Source organism: Myxocyprinus asiaticus, chromosome 36, assembly GCF_019703515.2.
Source record: "Myxocyprinus asiaticus isolate MX2 ecotype Aquarium Trade chromosome 36, UBuf_Myxa_2, whole genome shotgun sequence".
Classification (NCBI taxonomy): domain Eukaryota; kingdom Metazoa; phylum Chordata; class Actinopteri; order Cypriniformes; family Catostomidae; genus Myxocyprinus; species Myxocyprinus asiaticus.
The window spans coordinates 11,002,380-11,019,320 of NC_059379.1; the positions used below are offsets into that span (position 1 = coordinate 11,002,380).

General features: G+C 38.5%; 1 protein-coding gene across 4 annotated transcripts; it reads left to right on the top strand.

The window, feature by feature from the left end:
* Nucleotides 1–496: 496 nt before the first annotated feature.
* LOC127426932 (BRD4-interacting chromatin-remodeling complex-associated protein-like) lies at nt 497–14,831 on the top strand. Of its 4 annotated transcripts, none has more exons than XM_051674115.1 (11): nt 497–718; nt 4,491–4,536; nt 4,652–4,700; nt 4,778–4,843; nt 4,946–6,328; nt 6,434–6,494; nt 7,878–7,962; nt 8,353–8,498; nt 8,595–8,689; nt 9,070–9,172; nt 10,146–14,831. In XM_051674115.1, exons 1-11 carry the CDS (start codon nt 628–630, stop codon nt 10,601–10,603), a joined length of 2,583 nt encoding a protein of 860 aa, XP_051530075.1. In that variant the 5' UTR covers nt 497–627; the 3' UTR covers nt 10,604–14,831. The 4 variants fall into 4 exon arrangements, with proteins under 4 accessions (XP_051530075.1, XP_051530077.1, XP_051530076.1 ...); XM_051674117.1 differs by having other exon boundaries at nt 665–718; nt 4,951–6,328; XM_051674116.1 differs by lacking the exon at nt 497–718 and adding an exon at nt 761–991.
* Nucleotides 14,832–16,941: the final 2,110 nt, after the last annotated feature.

Here is a 16,941-nt window from a genome sequence, read left to right on the forward strand (position 1 = left end):
TATTTCAGTAATTCAACTCAAATTGTGAAACTCGTGTATTAAATAAATTCAATGCACACAGACTGAAGTAGTTTAAGTCTTTGGTTCTTTTAATTGTGATGATTTTGGCTCACATTTAACAAAAACCCACCAATTCACCATCTCAAATTGGTGGGTTTTTGTTAAATGTGAGCCAAAATCATCACAATTAAAAGAACCAAAGACTTAAACTACTTCAGTCTGTGTGCATTGAATTTATTTAATACATGAGTTTCACAATCTGAGTTGAATTACTGAAATAAATGAACTTTTCCACGACATTCTAATTTATTGAGATGCACCTGTATACTATAAAGAATTTGCATGCAGCTGACAGGACCACACTTGTGAGTACTGTGTGATCTCAGGACACTGAAGGTGTGGTCGGAAGGGATACCACGCCCCCTATCGCTTGTTACCAACACAATTGTCTTTTTTTTTTTAAATTATTCATGTTGTGCATTTATAGTGGTAAATCTAAACTAAATATATTCAACTTGCATTTTGCACTGTCAATAGAGATAGAAATTATAAAACAATAGTTTCAGAGTTTTCTAACTATCTTCTTTCAAGTGAACAATCCAATGGTGTGTAGTGCACTAGGTAGTTATGCTGCCTTCTGCTGGAGCCGCACTGCTCCACCGGCCCGTGCAGAGATGGCGAGGAAACCCCGTGGACACGGCACTGCTTTTTCATGACGGTGAGTTTCCCCCTTCGAGTGTATTATAATTTTGTGATAAAAATTTCAAGGAAAAAACACACACAAGCTCCTTCCTCCCCTTCCTTCTGGGAGGGAAGAGCAAGCGTGGAGAGAGAAAAATCTATCTGAGAATGAGCAGCGAGGACAGTGAGGGAAAAATATATGAGTGGGAGAGGGAGAAACAAGAAGAAGGAGGAGGAGGATGAGGAGGAGGGGGAGCAAATTAAAAGTTGCCAAATGGAGATATTGGGTTTCAAGAGGAGTGAGACAGGAGTAAGGGTTTGCCTCTTTTCAAGTCGTCTTTATCTTATGCAAAGAGAAATAAATAGTTATGCTTCGGCAACGATTTGTTCTCCGTTCGGTTTTTGCTCGACGAATTAATAGGTTGGGGAAGTGTCCACGTCGCCAAGCTTTTCCGACAAGGCCAGCAACAACTCGGTTGCAAGAAGAATACTTAAGTCTCGCTTTCTGGTCCGCTTTAACCCCCTTTACAAAAGCTAAAGACATCGATATTAAACGAGCCGTTCCAGACTGAAAATGCGCCTCTGCGCGCTTCGTCAAGCCGCCCGTACTGCTGCATTCTTCGGCTGGCGCAGACGAGCAAATGCGCACAGATGCGTGCACGCGATTTTATGCGATAAAACGCAGCCGTCGCCTCTTGATTCGGTCTGTTTATGGACAGAGTCCCTGTCCGTTTCGAGCTGTTACTTTCAGCTAGATTAACTAGGCGTGTTTTGGGCGTCCTGTTCGTGCGCCATTAAGAGCCTTGTTAGTCCTCCCAGCCTGTTTGACACGAACAAGAAGTGAATCAGTAAAAATCCGTCGCCGCCTCGATTGAACAGGGTTTTACTCTGTATTTTGAGAGGTTGCTGCTTTTCTACGTGTCTCTTTTCCGCCCCTTTGACTAAAGAGGCAAAGAGGATAGATAGGGTTTTTTGCTCGTAGAGAGGAAGAAAAAAATTATTCATCTCCTCCCTCATTTGGCTTTATAAGTTATCTCTGACTTAAGCTTAAGTGTATCAGATATATGATATATATATAGCGATCTGTGTTATACAAAAACAATTATTTTAATGTACGTTTTTTTCTTAATGTGGGAAGTTGTTCAAGGACATGCAAAGGGCCGCATTACCGTGTCAATATATATATATATATATATATATATTTACATGCTGCTTTACACAAATTGCAAACTTGATCTTGCTAGATATTACATATATAAGGTTTAACTTAAAGTTGCACATCTGATATCTTATTATTGTGAAGTTGATGACAAATTCTAATCAGTTGTATCAGTTTACCGACATAAGAATGTCCGATGCGTGTTTCTCCCCCTCCCCCCTTGTTTTTGTTTGTTTGTTTGTTATTGCGGTTACATTTTGGAAATAAAGGGAAAACATGTCAAAGTTGGATTTCTGCATCGAAGTTCATTAAAGCAGAATTTTATCAATGCACGCCTTTGTAGGTTTTTTTTAATTTTTTTTTTTTTTTTTATACAAAGGCGAAAAAGCATCCATTAAAGAGATTTTAAGTCCTTTTGGTCATTTTGGGGGAAACGGAGACAACAAACTTCTTTCCCCCACTTGTCTTAACCATATTATTTATTAAAGAAACAGTATATGCAGCGAGTAATCTATTCAACTGGCCAAACATGTTTCTCCCATCCCCCACGTCTCTTCCTTTGTCACATTTCAACACGTGTCACTTCAAAGTTGTGCACGTTGTCACACGTTAAGTTTCTATGGCAACCTTTCAAAAATATTAGAAATTACAATCGAGTGCTATTTCAAAATGCATGAGACCCTGCGTCATAATGGCCTTTATTTGTCGACTGTAGTGAGCAGTGGCGCAGTTTTAAACGCCAGGCGCCATTTTGAAGTGTCCATAGGCTTACTATCTGCAGCCACCACAACACATATATATGAAACACTCAAGACCTTCTTTTGGGAACACAAATGCCTGACTATTGATTTAAGGCTGTTTTACTCTACAAACACGCACTTAAAACACCCTTTATTAAATGTCCTGGTTGCATAGGATGAATTTGTAGGCCCATTTAATGCAAAATTAAACGATTTCTTACTGCTTACAAGCTACAATATCATGTGGTATTGTTCTCACTAAAGGAAAACAAAAAACCCTGCTAAAACCAGCCTTAAAGGAATATTCGTGGTTCAATACAAGATAAGCTCAATCGACAGCATTTGTGTCATAATGCTGATTACCACAAATATTTATTTCTAATCTCCAATCTTTAAAAGAAGGAAGAAAAAAAGAGGCAAAAATCAAGGTCACAGTGAGGCACTTAAATTGGAAGTGAATGGGGCCAATTTTTGGAGGGTTCAAAGTCAGAAATGTAAAGCTTATAATTTTATAAAAGCACTTACATTAATTCTTCTGTTAAAACATGTATTATTTGAGCTGTAAAGTTGTTTAAATTGACATTTTTACAGCCATTTTAGGGTTTGTTGACATTACTTTGTCATGGCGACAAAGTTGTTAAATTGGCTATAACTTTACACAGAAAAGGTTAGTAAGTGATTTTATCACACTAAAATCATGTTAACACAAATATTGTGTTATTTATGTCTTGTGGCTACACTTCTGAAAAAGTGAGTATTTTAACGTTTGAAAATTGGACCCCATTCACTTCCATTGTAAGTGCCTCACTGTAACCCAGATTTTTGCTTTTTTTTTTTTTTTTTTTTTTTGAAGAAAAGGAGGGACAAGTTGAAATACATTTTTGTGGTAATTAACATTATGCCACAAATGCTGTTGAGTAAGCCTAACTTGTGTTGAACCCGGAATATTCCTTTAAGCTGGTTTGAGCTGGTCACCCAGGTTGGTCAGGTGGCTTGTTTTTGAGCACCTTTAAGCTGGTCAGGCTGGGTGACTAGCTAGTCTACCTGTTGAAACCACCTTTGCCAGACTGGGAGACCAGCATAAACCAGCAATGGCAATCTTACACCAGCTACGACCTTAAGCTGTTTTTAGCAGTTTTTTTTTTTAATTTCTATTATAATTTAAGCAGGGAACAAAATAAGAGACTGCCACAATATAAATACTCCACCCAACTTGTTTGCACCATGTCACAAGTCATTGTATTTGCTGGCCTGGAGTGGACAAAGGCCTAGCCTACATGCCTATAACTTCAGAAAACAGCTCTTAGGCCACAGTTTGGCTTATAAAGGTGTCAAATGTAGATTGGCTTTTAATAATACAGTATATATGAAGTCACAGACTATACATGGGTGTTTCCACAAACAAACTGGTCTCTCTGACAGGGTTGTCATGTTTTGATTTTGTATGCCAAAATTCAACACTTCCTTCAGGTGTATTCAGGAACAAATTTTATATTCATAAGTATATAAGTACATCTCAATGTAATTTATTGTAATTGCAAATTGGAAATGAAATGAACCTACACAGATAGCACACGCACATCTCCGAGATGTATGTTTTAGATCTTTTCATCTGAAGAGCATTACCATCTAATTAACATCTGCTAAACATCTTAAAAATATCAGATTTACAAACATTCTAAATCATAAAGACATCTGCTGGATGTTTTATTGACATCCTAGACATACTTATTGACATATGTCTTAGACGTATTGCAGATGAGCAAACAACATAAAAAATACGCCTTCTAAATGTAAACACACACATAAAAATACACGTATGGGTGATGTATGTGTGCTATCGGGGTATACTGTGAGATATTATTTGTGTCCATTTATTAAATCTAAATTGTGTAATTACTGTGTCCCAGGTGTAATGGATGATGAAGACGACCGCCGTCTTCTGGATTTTATAGGGTGAGTAGTTTTAGAATTTGTCTGTTACAGTTTGAAGCATTTCATATACTTTTAAAAAGGCTTTTTGCACATATTTTAAATCAAACATGTTTTAATTAACTTTTTCTGTCAACAGAGATGTGCAAGCATTGAATGAATATCTTCATGGTTCAAATAGTAAATCTGTAAGTATGCTTACAGTACATGACATTGGTGTTTCATATTGAAAGGTTATTGACAGCTTTCTCTGACATTTAAACAGATCGGAGAAGATGATGTGACAAATGCAGCTTTTGGGTCTGCCAGCTCTTTCTTCACCAGTGACACTGTGAGTATATTTTGCATGCAATGGGGAATTTCGGGAATGGATTTGTTTACCACAAATTTAGAGAGAGCATCCGGACGGCAACTGATTTGGTTTTCTACTCAGGGTAGCTCTAATGAAGGACTCAAAGATGGCCACAATCATTTGGGAGAATTTGAGGAGGCTGGTGATGTTGAGCTTCAGCTCTCAAGTGGCCTTCCGTTTATCGAGGATGAGCTTGAAGGTGGAAACTCTCCAGGTGGGGATGATCTTGGGGGTGAGGACCAACCCTTTGACATCCTCCAGAAGTCATTGCTGGAAGCAGATATCACAGAGCAGACATTGGCTCAAGAGGCCCTTTTGGAGTCCCAACCATCTCTTATTCCCACAGCTGACGCCTTCCCTCAGCAGCTGGTCTCTGGGGGTTTTGGAGGTCCTGGTGTGGTGGCACCATTGCCCCATGCTGGGGCACAACCTCAGGCTTTTATCCAGCAGGTTCCCCAGCTACCCTTGCCAAATGGCCCCACAGGACACATCCAGGTAGTTGGACCTTTTAATGGCAGTGCCTCCTCTATGATGACTATCAACAGTTTGGAACAACCTCAGATCCTTTTGAGGCCAAGTGGAAATTTAATGACCAACAGCAGTGGGCAAGGTGCCATGTTTGCCCCTTCCACGGCTGGTCAGGTGTCAATGTCCTTCAATAAAAGGACAGTTCCTGTTCAGAATTTTATCATTCAGAGAGGCACTGCACAACAGACATTGATTAGACCTATTCAGCCTAAACCCCTACAGTCAGGGGGACAAACTGTATACAATATCAGCAACATTGGGCTTCAACCCAGCAGCACCACTACTGCTAATGTGGTCAGTAGCACCTACACAGCCAGTGGCTCTCCTCAACAGATGAAAGTGGTAAACCCAGCCAGCAACATTGTAATGCATTCGCCTCTGGGGCAACAAGCGCAGCCCCAACCCCAGTCCAGTCTGCCTCAGGGGCAGTTTTTGCTACCCAGTTCTATTTCCCTCACTCCTGGAACCACTGTTCATGGCTTCCAGGCTGTGAATGGGCAGGTGATACAAGCAAACACTCAAATGGGCAACCCGTCCTCAATGAGCACTACCACCTACTCGATCTTGACCAATCAGAACACAACAGTACAGCTTATCGCTGGGCAGAACTTTTCAGCTGGTGGGCAGTTGATAATGAATCAAGGTTTGGTCAGTGGAGGTCAGATAGGCCAAGCTTCACCGACACCTGTTGTGCAGCTGTCACAGAGACCTGGAGCCATGGCCAAGGTCTGGACCGCCAGTGCATCGCCTAGCCCCACTCCTATGCAGATGTCACAGACATCGGGCCACCTTACCATGGTTAATTCTGGTATCCAAGGCCCACAGGTTTGTCAGCAGTTATCGGTTAGCCCAGGACAGCACCTCCTTATGCCCGTAGCTCAGAACTCTCCAGCTTCTTCTGGAGTTCAGGAGTTTCAGCAAGTCTCTCTAAACCAGGTGAAAAATATTTTCAAAATATTTATTGATCTTTCTTTTTTTATTGCCTTCCAAAATTTGTTTTGTCTTTTTCTCTCAAATATTAATGTTTCTTCAATTTCATAGGACACCACCGGAGCAACACAAAGAGGGCAGACACAACTAGTTAATCTCCTTGGAACCAAAGGTAAGATTCCATTGTAATCTTTGTGTTTCATGGCCATCAGTGAGCTTTAAAGGAACAATTCACCCCCCCCCCCCCCCCCCCCAAAAAAAAGTAAAAATAAATTGTTCACCCTTATGTCGTTCCAAACCTGAATAACTTTCTTTTGCTCAAAAGGAGACGTTTCAGTGAATTTCACTGCCCATTTTTTAATACAGTGACAGTGGATAGTGCCTCACTTTAAAACTTAAAAAAGGACCCAAAAGTATCATGAAAGTAGTTCATGCGGCTTGTGCGTCATATTCCAAGTCTTCAGAAGGCATTTAAGTAAATTTTCAGCGAAACTCTTGATGTCCATTGCACATTTATGAGCTTGTTTACAGTTGTCTGTGTGTTTACAAGAGAACTTAAGTTGTTTTTAGCACTAGAACTTGAGTTGTTTTTCCAGTTGTTTCTCACCAAAACCTGTTTTATGCCTTGAGAAGACTTGGAATATGACGCACGGGTCGCATGGACTACTTTTATGAGACATTTGGGCCCTTTTTTAAGCTTTAAAATAAGGCAATATCCACTGCCATTGCACTGAAAAGACAAGCTGTGATCTTCATTAAAACGTCTCCTTTTATGTTCCACGTAAGATAAAAAGGCATATGGGCTTGGAACAAGCTGAATGACAGAATGTTAATTTGTGGGTGAACTATCCCTTTAATGAAAAACATATGATTTATGTACGTAACTCACATATCAGGTTCTTATTTATCTATATTAATAATTTTCAAAATGTACAGTATAGGGATGGGCATTTTGAGTAATTTTGTAGTCGAGTACTCTAACATATAGAAAAATGAGTAATCGATTACTTGAAATGCAGAATTTATGTTCAACCATAGATCCCATTTTTCTTATGGGACAAATATGCACAAACAAAAACACCTAGATTTGAAAATGACAAAAAAACGTTGGCACTTGCACATAGAACATACATTCCACATCATCTGAAGCGATAGAAGCGCTTTAAATAATGAAAGAATGTTATTTTGGGTGAAGTATTCCTTTAACAATGTCAAGCAATCACAGTAACAACCAACGCATTGAGTTGTAACAAAGATTTAGGTGAGGGTTGCAGTTTCATTGTCGCACACGGAAGGCAAATGCACAAAATCAAATTGCAATATTTGAGTAGTGTTTTTACTAGTCGATTATTTAAAGCGGAACAAGTACTTGATTAATCGATTACTCATGCATATCCCTAATACAGTATATCCATTGAGTTGTCTTGATTGGACTGTGTCTATGTAATGTAGATGTTTTTGCACTTTACATTAGACGTTGCTGCTTTTGTGCACGTGAATTTCCCCTTGTGGATCAATTATGTATATTTGTTCTATATTCTGTTCTATATCTTAGCTGTGAAAACGCTGACTCCTGCCAATCAGGAATCGCCACTCACACCTAAGCGACCTGCAACTCAGCAGCTTACTAGAGGAGGAATGTGAGTGTCCAGAGTTTACTCTACACTTCTTAATGCTAATAAAAGATTCCCACAGTCATGGAAAACCTTGAAACATCAGGACATTTTAAAAGAGGAAATTCCAGGCTGGAAATGTCATGAAAATATCTATAGTGAATATAATTTGTATTTTTTTTTGTAGTTTGCTCTGCTCTAAAATATTTAAGTGTGATATGTATAAGATTATCAAAAAAAAAAAATCTTTATGTAGTAATCTGAACTAATGGCAAGATCATGGAAAGATCATTGAAATATCATTGAAATTAATCAGTCAATAAGTGTGGGAACCCTGTAACTAGACTATGGACTACTATTCAGATAAAAGGCAGTGTGTCTGCTGTTCAGTTGCCTTATACATGCCTGATTTTACAGGATCCTCCAGCAGCTAAGAAGGGATCATAGTGGAGTCATGTCTCCAGAGCGGACACCCTTCGTTTCGTTAAATGATGTCATTGACAAATTGCTTCCATATCATGTTTTCCAAGGCTCACCACGACAAGATGAAGAATTCACCAAAGGTGAGTTTTCAACACTTCCTCAACACATTTTTAATAAATAACCACAGAGAGATTAAGTATGCTATAGGTTCTCATGGCCTGTTTTTGACTTTGCAGTTGATGAAGAGTTTGAGGCAGTTGCCACACAAGTGTTAAAAAGAACACAGGCCATGGTGAACAAATACAGATGCTTACTCATGGTGGAAGCAGAGGTAGGTTTTGAACCCAATTTTGTTCATTTTAAAGGTTCAGTTCACCCCAAAATGAAAATACTGTCATCACTTACTCAACCTCATCTTGTTCCAAAACCTTATGGCTTTCTTTCGCCCGTGGAACACAGAAGGAGATGTTATGCAGAATGGCAGCCTATGTCACCATTCACTTTCATTTGCATCTTTTTTTCATACAATGAAAGTATATGTAGACTGAGACTGTTGTTATGCTACTTTTAAAATCTCCTTTTGTGTTTTTGTGTCATGAGGGTAAGTAAAAAAAGACAGAATTTTTATTTTTGGCTGAACCATCCCTTTACTCTGTGCACAATGGATCTGTTATAGTTATTTTTGGTAATCACTCCTTAATGCTGTTGCAGAGGTCCAGCCCTTCATCAGAAATGGTGATGATTGACAGGACGTTTAACCAAGAGGAGCGGAGCAACTTGACTGAAGACAAACGAACGGTATTAGTGGATCCAGGTAAGAAATGAGTCTTGATGTGTTGCTTTTAACTGTCACAGATCTTTATCGGTTTATCTAGGCTCCGTTCCAAATCCTAGTGAGCTACCTTGTTATGTATTACCTACATAGCCAGCTGCCTTGTAAGGCAGCATCTTAACCAGTTGACTGATTTGGAACGCTGTACATAGGCAGCATCACACAAACATTTTAATTTCAATAGAGTTTGGAGTTATCATGTTGCTAAGCTAATAACCAAAGACTGATTAGCCCAAGACGGACCACTGGAAAACTGGAACGGTCAATATGGTGGATGTAGAAAAGGAAGTCCAGCCTTACAGATAAAAGAGCCAATCACCTTTTAGAAACTGGAGTCACCTGTCAGTCAACTGGAGAACGCTCATGTGCATTAGCTGGTCCAGCCTGAAAAATAGCATGATTTAGCATGATCTGAGATAAAGAAGCACAATTTATGATTCCATTGTTGTCAGATTTTACTGCTGATTTGAAATACAGTATGTTCTTTGATCATAATCTTGATCAATCGTTTTGGAGATTTTGGTCTTTCCCAATTCAATTAGATAGGAACTGTACTTTTATGCCACTTGTGTCCATAGAATATAGCTGCCTGGGAGCATTGCAAAGATGGCCGCCAAGTGGACTGACTTTCCTTGAAAGGGACTTTGTAACAACTAAATGCTCTAAAGACCTAAAAAATATATAGCATACACAAATATTGAGTAAAATAGTATTTTTTATTTTTATTTTTATTTAACTTGTCATCGATTATTTTCAGTATTGAATGAATTATAAGTATCCGTACAGGATACATGGGATGCTGTAGAATTTGGCCCAAAATGCTGCCTACGGTTTGGAATAGCCAGTCAGTAGCGTGCCTTTAATGCCTTAAAATGCTACTTACGTATGCAGCTCACTTAGTTTGGAACAAAGCCGTACTGTGTGTTTGTAATGTTTTGGCACATCACTCTCTCAGATCGCTTCATGGAAGAATTCTGCTGTGGCCCTAAGATGACGATCCCAAGTCCAGAAGTCAAGGCCACAGCCAGCAATGAGGGAAATCCCAGCATAATGGGGACATCACCAAGGCATTCCATGAGTCATGTCGTTAGAGACGGGCAGGAAATGAACAGCCACACAGAACCTGCTTATAGGACAGACTCCCATCTAGAAATTGGGATGGAGGAACACAGAAGAACTCCTATCAAGTGCATCCTGGACATGAAAAAAATGAAGTGCAACAACTTCATCAGCAGCAGTCAACATGCCAACTACCCTACATCTCCCAGACAATCACAGCATAGCTCTGCCCAGGGCTACCCATCAAGCCTGGGGCGGAGTCAAGAACAGCAACTTTCCGATCATAGTCACGCCCCATTGGCTGACACAGACTCTGTGCTTGAAGCTGCCGTCAATAGCATCTTGGAATGTTAGACAGTGCCATATTTATGTTTGTTAGTCTCATTTCATTTCATGCCATGTCTGTGCAAGTGGGATTCCATGACGTACACTGGCATTATAGCAGTTGAAAAGTGCACACAGCAACTCTGAAAGTGGCAAGAAAAGGGTGGTGATACTCTAATATTGTGCCTATTGTTCTAGAGAAGTTTACACGAGAAAGCCTTTTTTGACAATTCTATGTAGGAGACTTTTGCAAACACACACACACCAATATGTGCGTTTATACATAATCAAGCAGTGAGTTGATGGTGTGACGGTTAGGATTGTCATGAGTAGACATTGTTATTTGTAGCTTATCAGTTAATATCAAACACACCTACAGTTAGTCTGATAGTCTGTCTGGAGTAAAGGTTGTAAGGTTATCTCTCCAATTGTGATGCACCATTGCAGTTGACACAAACACACCGGCACATTCGTTTTTGAGCATTGGTCATGTTACTTTTTTAAAACATTTGTTTTGCATTTAGTTTTGTACCTTACAGGTATGTGACCTCTCCACAGAGACAAAACTCACGTGGTTTTGCGCAGGTGGAAAGTTAAGTCCTCAGATTGAGGGTACATTGTTACATTATGTTTATCTTTTTTTTCCGTTTAATTCATTTTTTAAAAGGATGCATTATATATATATATATATATATATATATATATATATATATATATATATATATATATATATATATAAATATATAAATTTGTATTTTATTTTTTTAAATGTGCTGCTCTCTGCCTGGAGAAAATACGTGCTTTTGTGCACCTTCAGTTAGTGTCTCAGAGAACTGGCATGGGTGAATCTCTTAAAAACATTTCCAGGTCACATTTTAATCCAAGGTAAAAAAAAATAATAAAAAATCTATATATATTTTTTGCATTAAAAAAATGAGGCCTATTGTTTATATATTTTGTGTATTGTGTCATTTTTTTTTCATTACTGTTAAGCAAATTTACCCTCCAAATTTTCATTACTAAAATGCGCCTTTCCTGAAATAAAAATCTAATGCGTAATGTTAGTTTTTTGTTTTGTTTTGTAATTCCCATTGTTCTCATTGATGATTCTCATCAGATTCTCATTACTGTATTACAGTAAAAAAAAAAAAAAAACTGTAGTACAATGCAAAGTAAATTACCATAAATTAAAAGGTAGTACAACATACACTATTATGATTTATAAATACTTTGACTGAATTGTTTTATTGCATTGCAATATGTCAGTTAGATTTTTTTTTTGCAATACCTTAATGAGAATTGGTTGAGATGTGCTTGATTATAATAAAAATAATGACACAATGCAAAAAAAATTGAAACATAGCCTTATAAAAATAATAAAAATAGGCTTATAATGTCAATAATTATATAATGCAAAATTTAGATTTTGGGGTAAAATATGACCGGCACATGTTATTGACGGGTTTCACGAGATTCACACATATGGATGTTCTTTGAAATTTTAATTTTCCCTTGTGCTTTCTGTCCCTGCTGGTCAGGCTGTGGTCTTTGCTGGCAGTTGGTATGCAGATTCTGCCCCTAGAGGCAGCTTTTATATTTGCACAGGTGGACATGACCATGTACTTTCACAAATAGCCATTTTCATAGCGCTTATAGCCCCTCTGCAGATCACTTTTCTCATATGCACAGATTTTTACGTAAAATTGAATTGGTGAAAGCAGATTAGGTGCCGTCACAGCATATCAGATTTTTCAATTAGTTGCATTATGAGATGGCTGTATACTGAGATAATAGCTTCATGTAGTTTGGTTGGAGGGTGTCCGGCCATTTTTTCTGTGTGCATATTTGATAAACATTTGCTCACATTTCAACAACCCCTTTTGAAGAATCATTTCTAAAGAGGAGACTGTAAGTACTCAGTCTGACTTTGTAGTCTAGAATGTATTTTCCACATTAACCGTGCTATTACAGGGCTTGTCAGCTTAAACAACGGGAATGTGACCAAGACAATGTCAATGACTGACCAGGGCAGAGAAACTGCAGTGTTTGGACATTTTTCACAAGTTTGTGTTTGAATTAGCATCCAATCCAGAGCCGAAGGTTGCTTGTTTCCATCTATAAATGTCATCCCATTGTTTTTCATCTTCAACACTAACCACCACTGTCTTTCCCAGCAATTCAACCAAAAATTATAAACGACAAAAAATAAGTTAAATAATCTCTGATCTGAGCACCAGTGGTCGGTATTAGGGAGCACTCTGAAGACCTTCACTTTGAAGGGCTTCTTTGCCTTAGGACAGAGCGAGTGAAAACTCATTGAAATAGTCTATCATTTGTTTTTACTGCTTTTTGTTGTGAGAGAGTGGCCTTTGATTAACGTAACACCCGTGGTAAAAGTTGCTTTTAATGTATAATGCTTTTTAATATTTTCTGCATCACCCAAAACTTGATTTGTAATGTTTGTATTACAAAAATTAAAACATGAAACACAAAATATTTATACTTTTTGTAAAGAAAAAGAATGTAAAAGTTATTTTTATTATGATAGGTATGTTCGGTCATACTATATGTGGTCAATTCTTTATTTGAGTGTTCATTACAACAAAGATAAATCAATATTAAATTCATTTTGAATACAGATGATATTTTGTAATACCAGTGTTTTGAATTAATTATATAGTTGAAGTCAAAAGTTTACATACACCTTAGCCAAATAAATGTTTTCACAATTCCTGACATTTAATCGTAGAAAACACTCCCTGTCTTAGGTCAGTTAGGATCACTACTTTATTTTAAGAATGTGAAATGTAAGGATAATAGTAGAGAGAATTATTTCTTTCAGCTTTTTTTTCTTTCATCACATTCCCAGTGGGTCAGAAGTTTACATACACTTTGTTAGTATTTGGTAGCATTGCCTTTAAATTGTTTAACTTGGGTCAAATATTTTGGGTAGCCTTCCACAAGCTTCTCACAATAAGTTACTGGAATTTTGGCCATTCCTTCAGACAGAACTGGTGTAACTGAGTCAGGTTTGTAGGCCTCCTTGCTCACACAAGCTTTTTCAGTTCTGTCCACAAATTTTCTATCAGATTGAGGTCAGGGCTTTGTGATGGCCATTCCAATACCTTGATTTTGTTGTCCTTAAGCCATTTTGCTACATGGTATGGAGGTATGCTTGGGGTCATTGTCCATTTGGAAGACCCATTTGCGACCGAGCTTTAACTTCCTGGCTGATGTTGCTTCAGTATATCCATATAACTTTCCTTCCTCATGATGCCATCTATTTTGTGAAGTGCACCAGTCCCTCCTGCAGCAAAGCACCCCCACAACATGATGCTGCCACCCCCATGCTTCACGGTTGGGATGGTGTTCTTTGGCTTGCAAGCCTCACCCGTTTTCCTCCAAACATAACGATGGTCATTATGGCCAAACAGTTCAATTTGTGTTTCATCAGACCAGAGGACATTTCTCCAGAAAGTAAGATCTTTGTCCCCATGTGCACATGCAAACTGTATTCTGGCTTTTTAATGGCGGTTTTGAAGCAGTAGGTTCTTCCTTGTTGAGCAGCCTTTCATGTCAATATAGGAATTGTTTTCTGTGGATATAGATACTTGTCTACCTGTTTCCTCCAGCATCTTCACAAGGTCCTTTGCTTTTGTTCTGGGATTGATTTGTACTTTTCGCACCAAACTACGTTCATCTATAGGAGACCGAATGGGTCTCCTTCCTGAGTGGTATTATGGCTTTGGTGTCCCATGGTGTTTACACTTGCATACTGTTGTTTGTACAGATGAACGTGGTACCTTCGGGTGTTTGGAAATTGCTCCCAAGGATGAACCAGACTTGTGGAGGTCCACAATTTTTATTTCCTTGGCTGATTTATTTTGATTTTCCCATGATGTCAAGCAAGGAGACACTGAGTTTGAAGGTAGACCTCCAATTGACTCCAATTAGCCAATCAAAAGCTAACTGGCTAATTGCCTTAAGGCTTGACATAATTTTCTGGAATTTTCCAAGCTGCTTAAAGGCACAGTTAACTTAGTGTATGTAAACTTATGACCCACTGAAATTGTGATCTAGACAATTAAAAGTTAAACAATCTGTCTGTAAACATTTGTTGGAAAAATTACATGTGTCATGCACAAAAAAAATGTCCTTAACGACTTGCCAAAACTATAGTTTGCTAATATGAAATCTGTGGAGTGGTTAAAAAATTAGTTTTAATGACTTCTTCAACCTAAGTGTATGTAAACTTCTGACTTCAACTGTATATATGTGTAATATATATATATATATATATATATATATATATATATATATACATACAGGTGCATCTCAATAAATTAGAATGTCGTGGAAAAGTTCATTTATTTCAGTAATTCAACTCAAATTGTGAAACTCGTGTATTAAATAAATTCAATGCACACAGACTGAAGTAGTTTAAGTCTTTGGTTCTTTTAATTGTGATGATTTTGGCTCACATTTAACAAAAACCCACCAATTCACTATCTCAAAAAATTAGAATATGGTGACATGCCAATCAGCTAATCAACTCAAAACACCTGCAAAGGTTTCCTGAGCCTTCAAAATGGTCTCTCAGTTTGGTTCACTAGGCTACACAATCATGGGGAAGACTGCTGATCTGACAGTTGTCCAGAAGACAATCACTGACACCCTTCACAAGGAGGGTAAGCCACAAACATTCATTGCCAAAGAAGCTGGCTGTTCACAGAGTGCTGTATCCAAGCATGTTAACAGAAAGTTGAGTGGAAGGAAAAAGTGTGGAAGAAAAAGATGCACAACCAACCGAGAGAACCGCAGCCTTATGATTGTCAAGCAAAATCGATTCAAGAATTTGGGTGAACTTCACAAGGAATGGACTGAGGCTGGGGTCAAGGCATCAAGAGCCACCACACACAGACATGTCAAGGAATTTGGCTACAGTTGTCGTATTCCTCTTGTTAAGCCACTCCTGAACCACAGACAATGTCAGAGGCGTCTTACCTGGGCTAAGGAGAAGAAGAACTGGACTTTTGCCCAGTGTTCCAAAGTCCTCTTTTCAGATGAGAGCAAGTTTTGTATTTCATTTGGAAACCAAGGTCCTAGAGTCTGGAGGAAGGGTGGAGAAGCTCATAGCCCAAGTTGCTTGAAGTCCAGTGTTAAGTTTCCACAGTCTGTGATGATTTGGGGTGCAATGTCATCTGCTGGTGTTGGTCCATTGTGTTTTTTGAAAACCAAAGTCACTGCACCCGTTTACCAAGAAATTTTGGAGCACTTCATGCTTCCTTCTGCTGACCAGCTTTTTAAAGATGCTGATTTCATTTTCCAGCAGCATTTGGCACCTGCCCACACTGCCAAAAGCACCAAAAGTTGGTTAAATGACCATGGTGTTGGTGTGCTTGACTGGCCAGCAAACTCACCAGACCTGAACCCCATAGAGAATCTATGGGGTATTGTCAAGAGGAAAATGAGAAACAAGAGACCAAGAAATGCAGATGAGCTGAAGGCCACTGTCAAAGAAACCTGGGCTTCCATACCACCTCAGCAGTGCCACAAACTGATCACCTCCATGCCACGCCGAATTGAGGCAGTAATTAAAGCAAAAGGAGCCCCTACCAAGTATTGTGTACATATACAGTAAATGAACATACTTTCCAGAAGGCCAACAATTCACTAAAAATGTTTTTTTTTATTGGTCTTATGATGTATTCTAATTTTTTGAGATAGTGAATTGGTGGGTTTTTGTTAAATGTGAGCCAAAATCATCACAATTAAAAGAACCAAAGACTTAAACTACTTCAGTCTGTGTGCATTGAATTTATTTAATACACGAGTTTCACAATTTGAGTTGAATTACTGAAATAAATGAACTTTTCCACGACATTCTAATTTATTGAGATGCACCTGTATATATATATATATATATATATATATATATATATAAAGAGAGAGAGAGAGAGAGATCCATAATAAACTCAGCAAAAACAAAACGTCCTCTCACATTCAACTGCTTTTATTTTCAGCAAACTTAACATGTGTAAATATTTGTATGAACATAAAAAGATTCAACAGCTAAGACATAAACTGAACAAGTTTCACAGACATGTGACTAACAGAAATGGAATAATGTGTCCCTGAACAAAGGTGGGGGGGGTAACAGTCAGTATCTGGTGTGGCCACCAGCTGCATTAAGTACTGCAGTGCATCTCCTCCTCATGGGCTGCACCAGATTTGCCAGTTCTTGCTGTGAGATGTTACCCCACTCTTCCACCAAGGCACTTGCAAGTTCCTGGACATTTTTGGGGGGAATGGCCCTAACCCTCACCCTCCGATCCAACAGGTCCCAGATGTGCTCAATGGGATTGAGA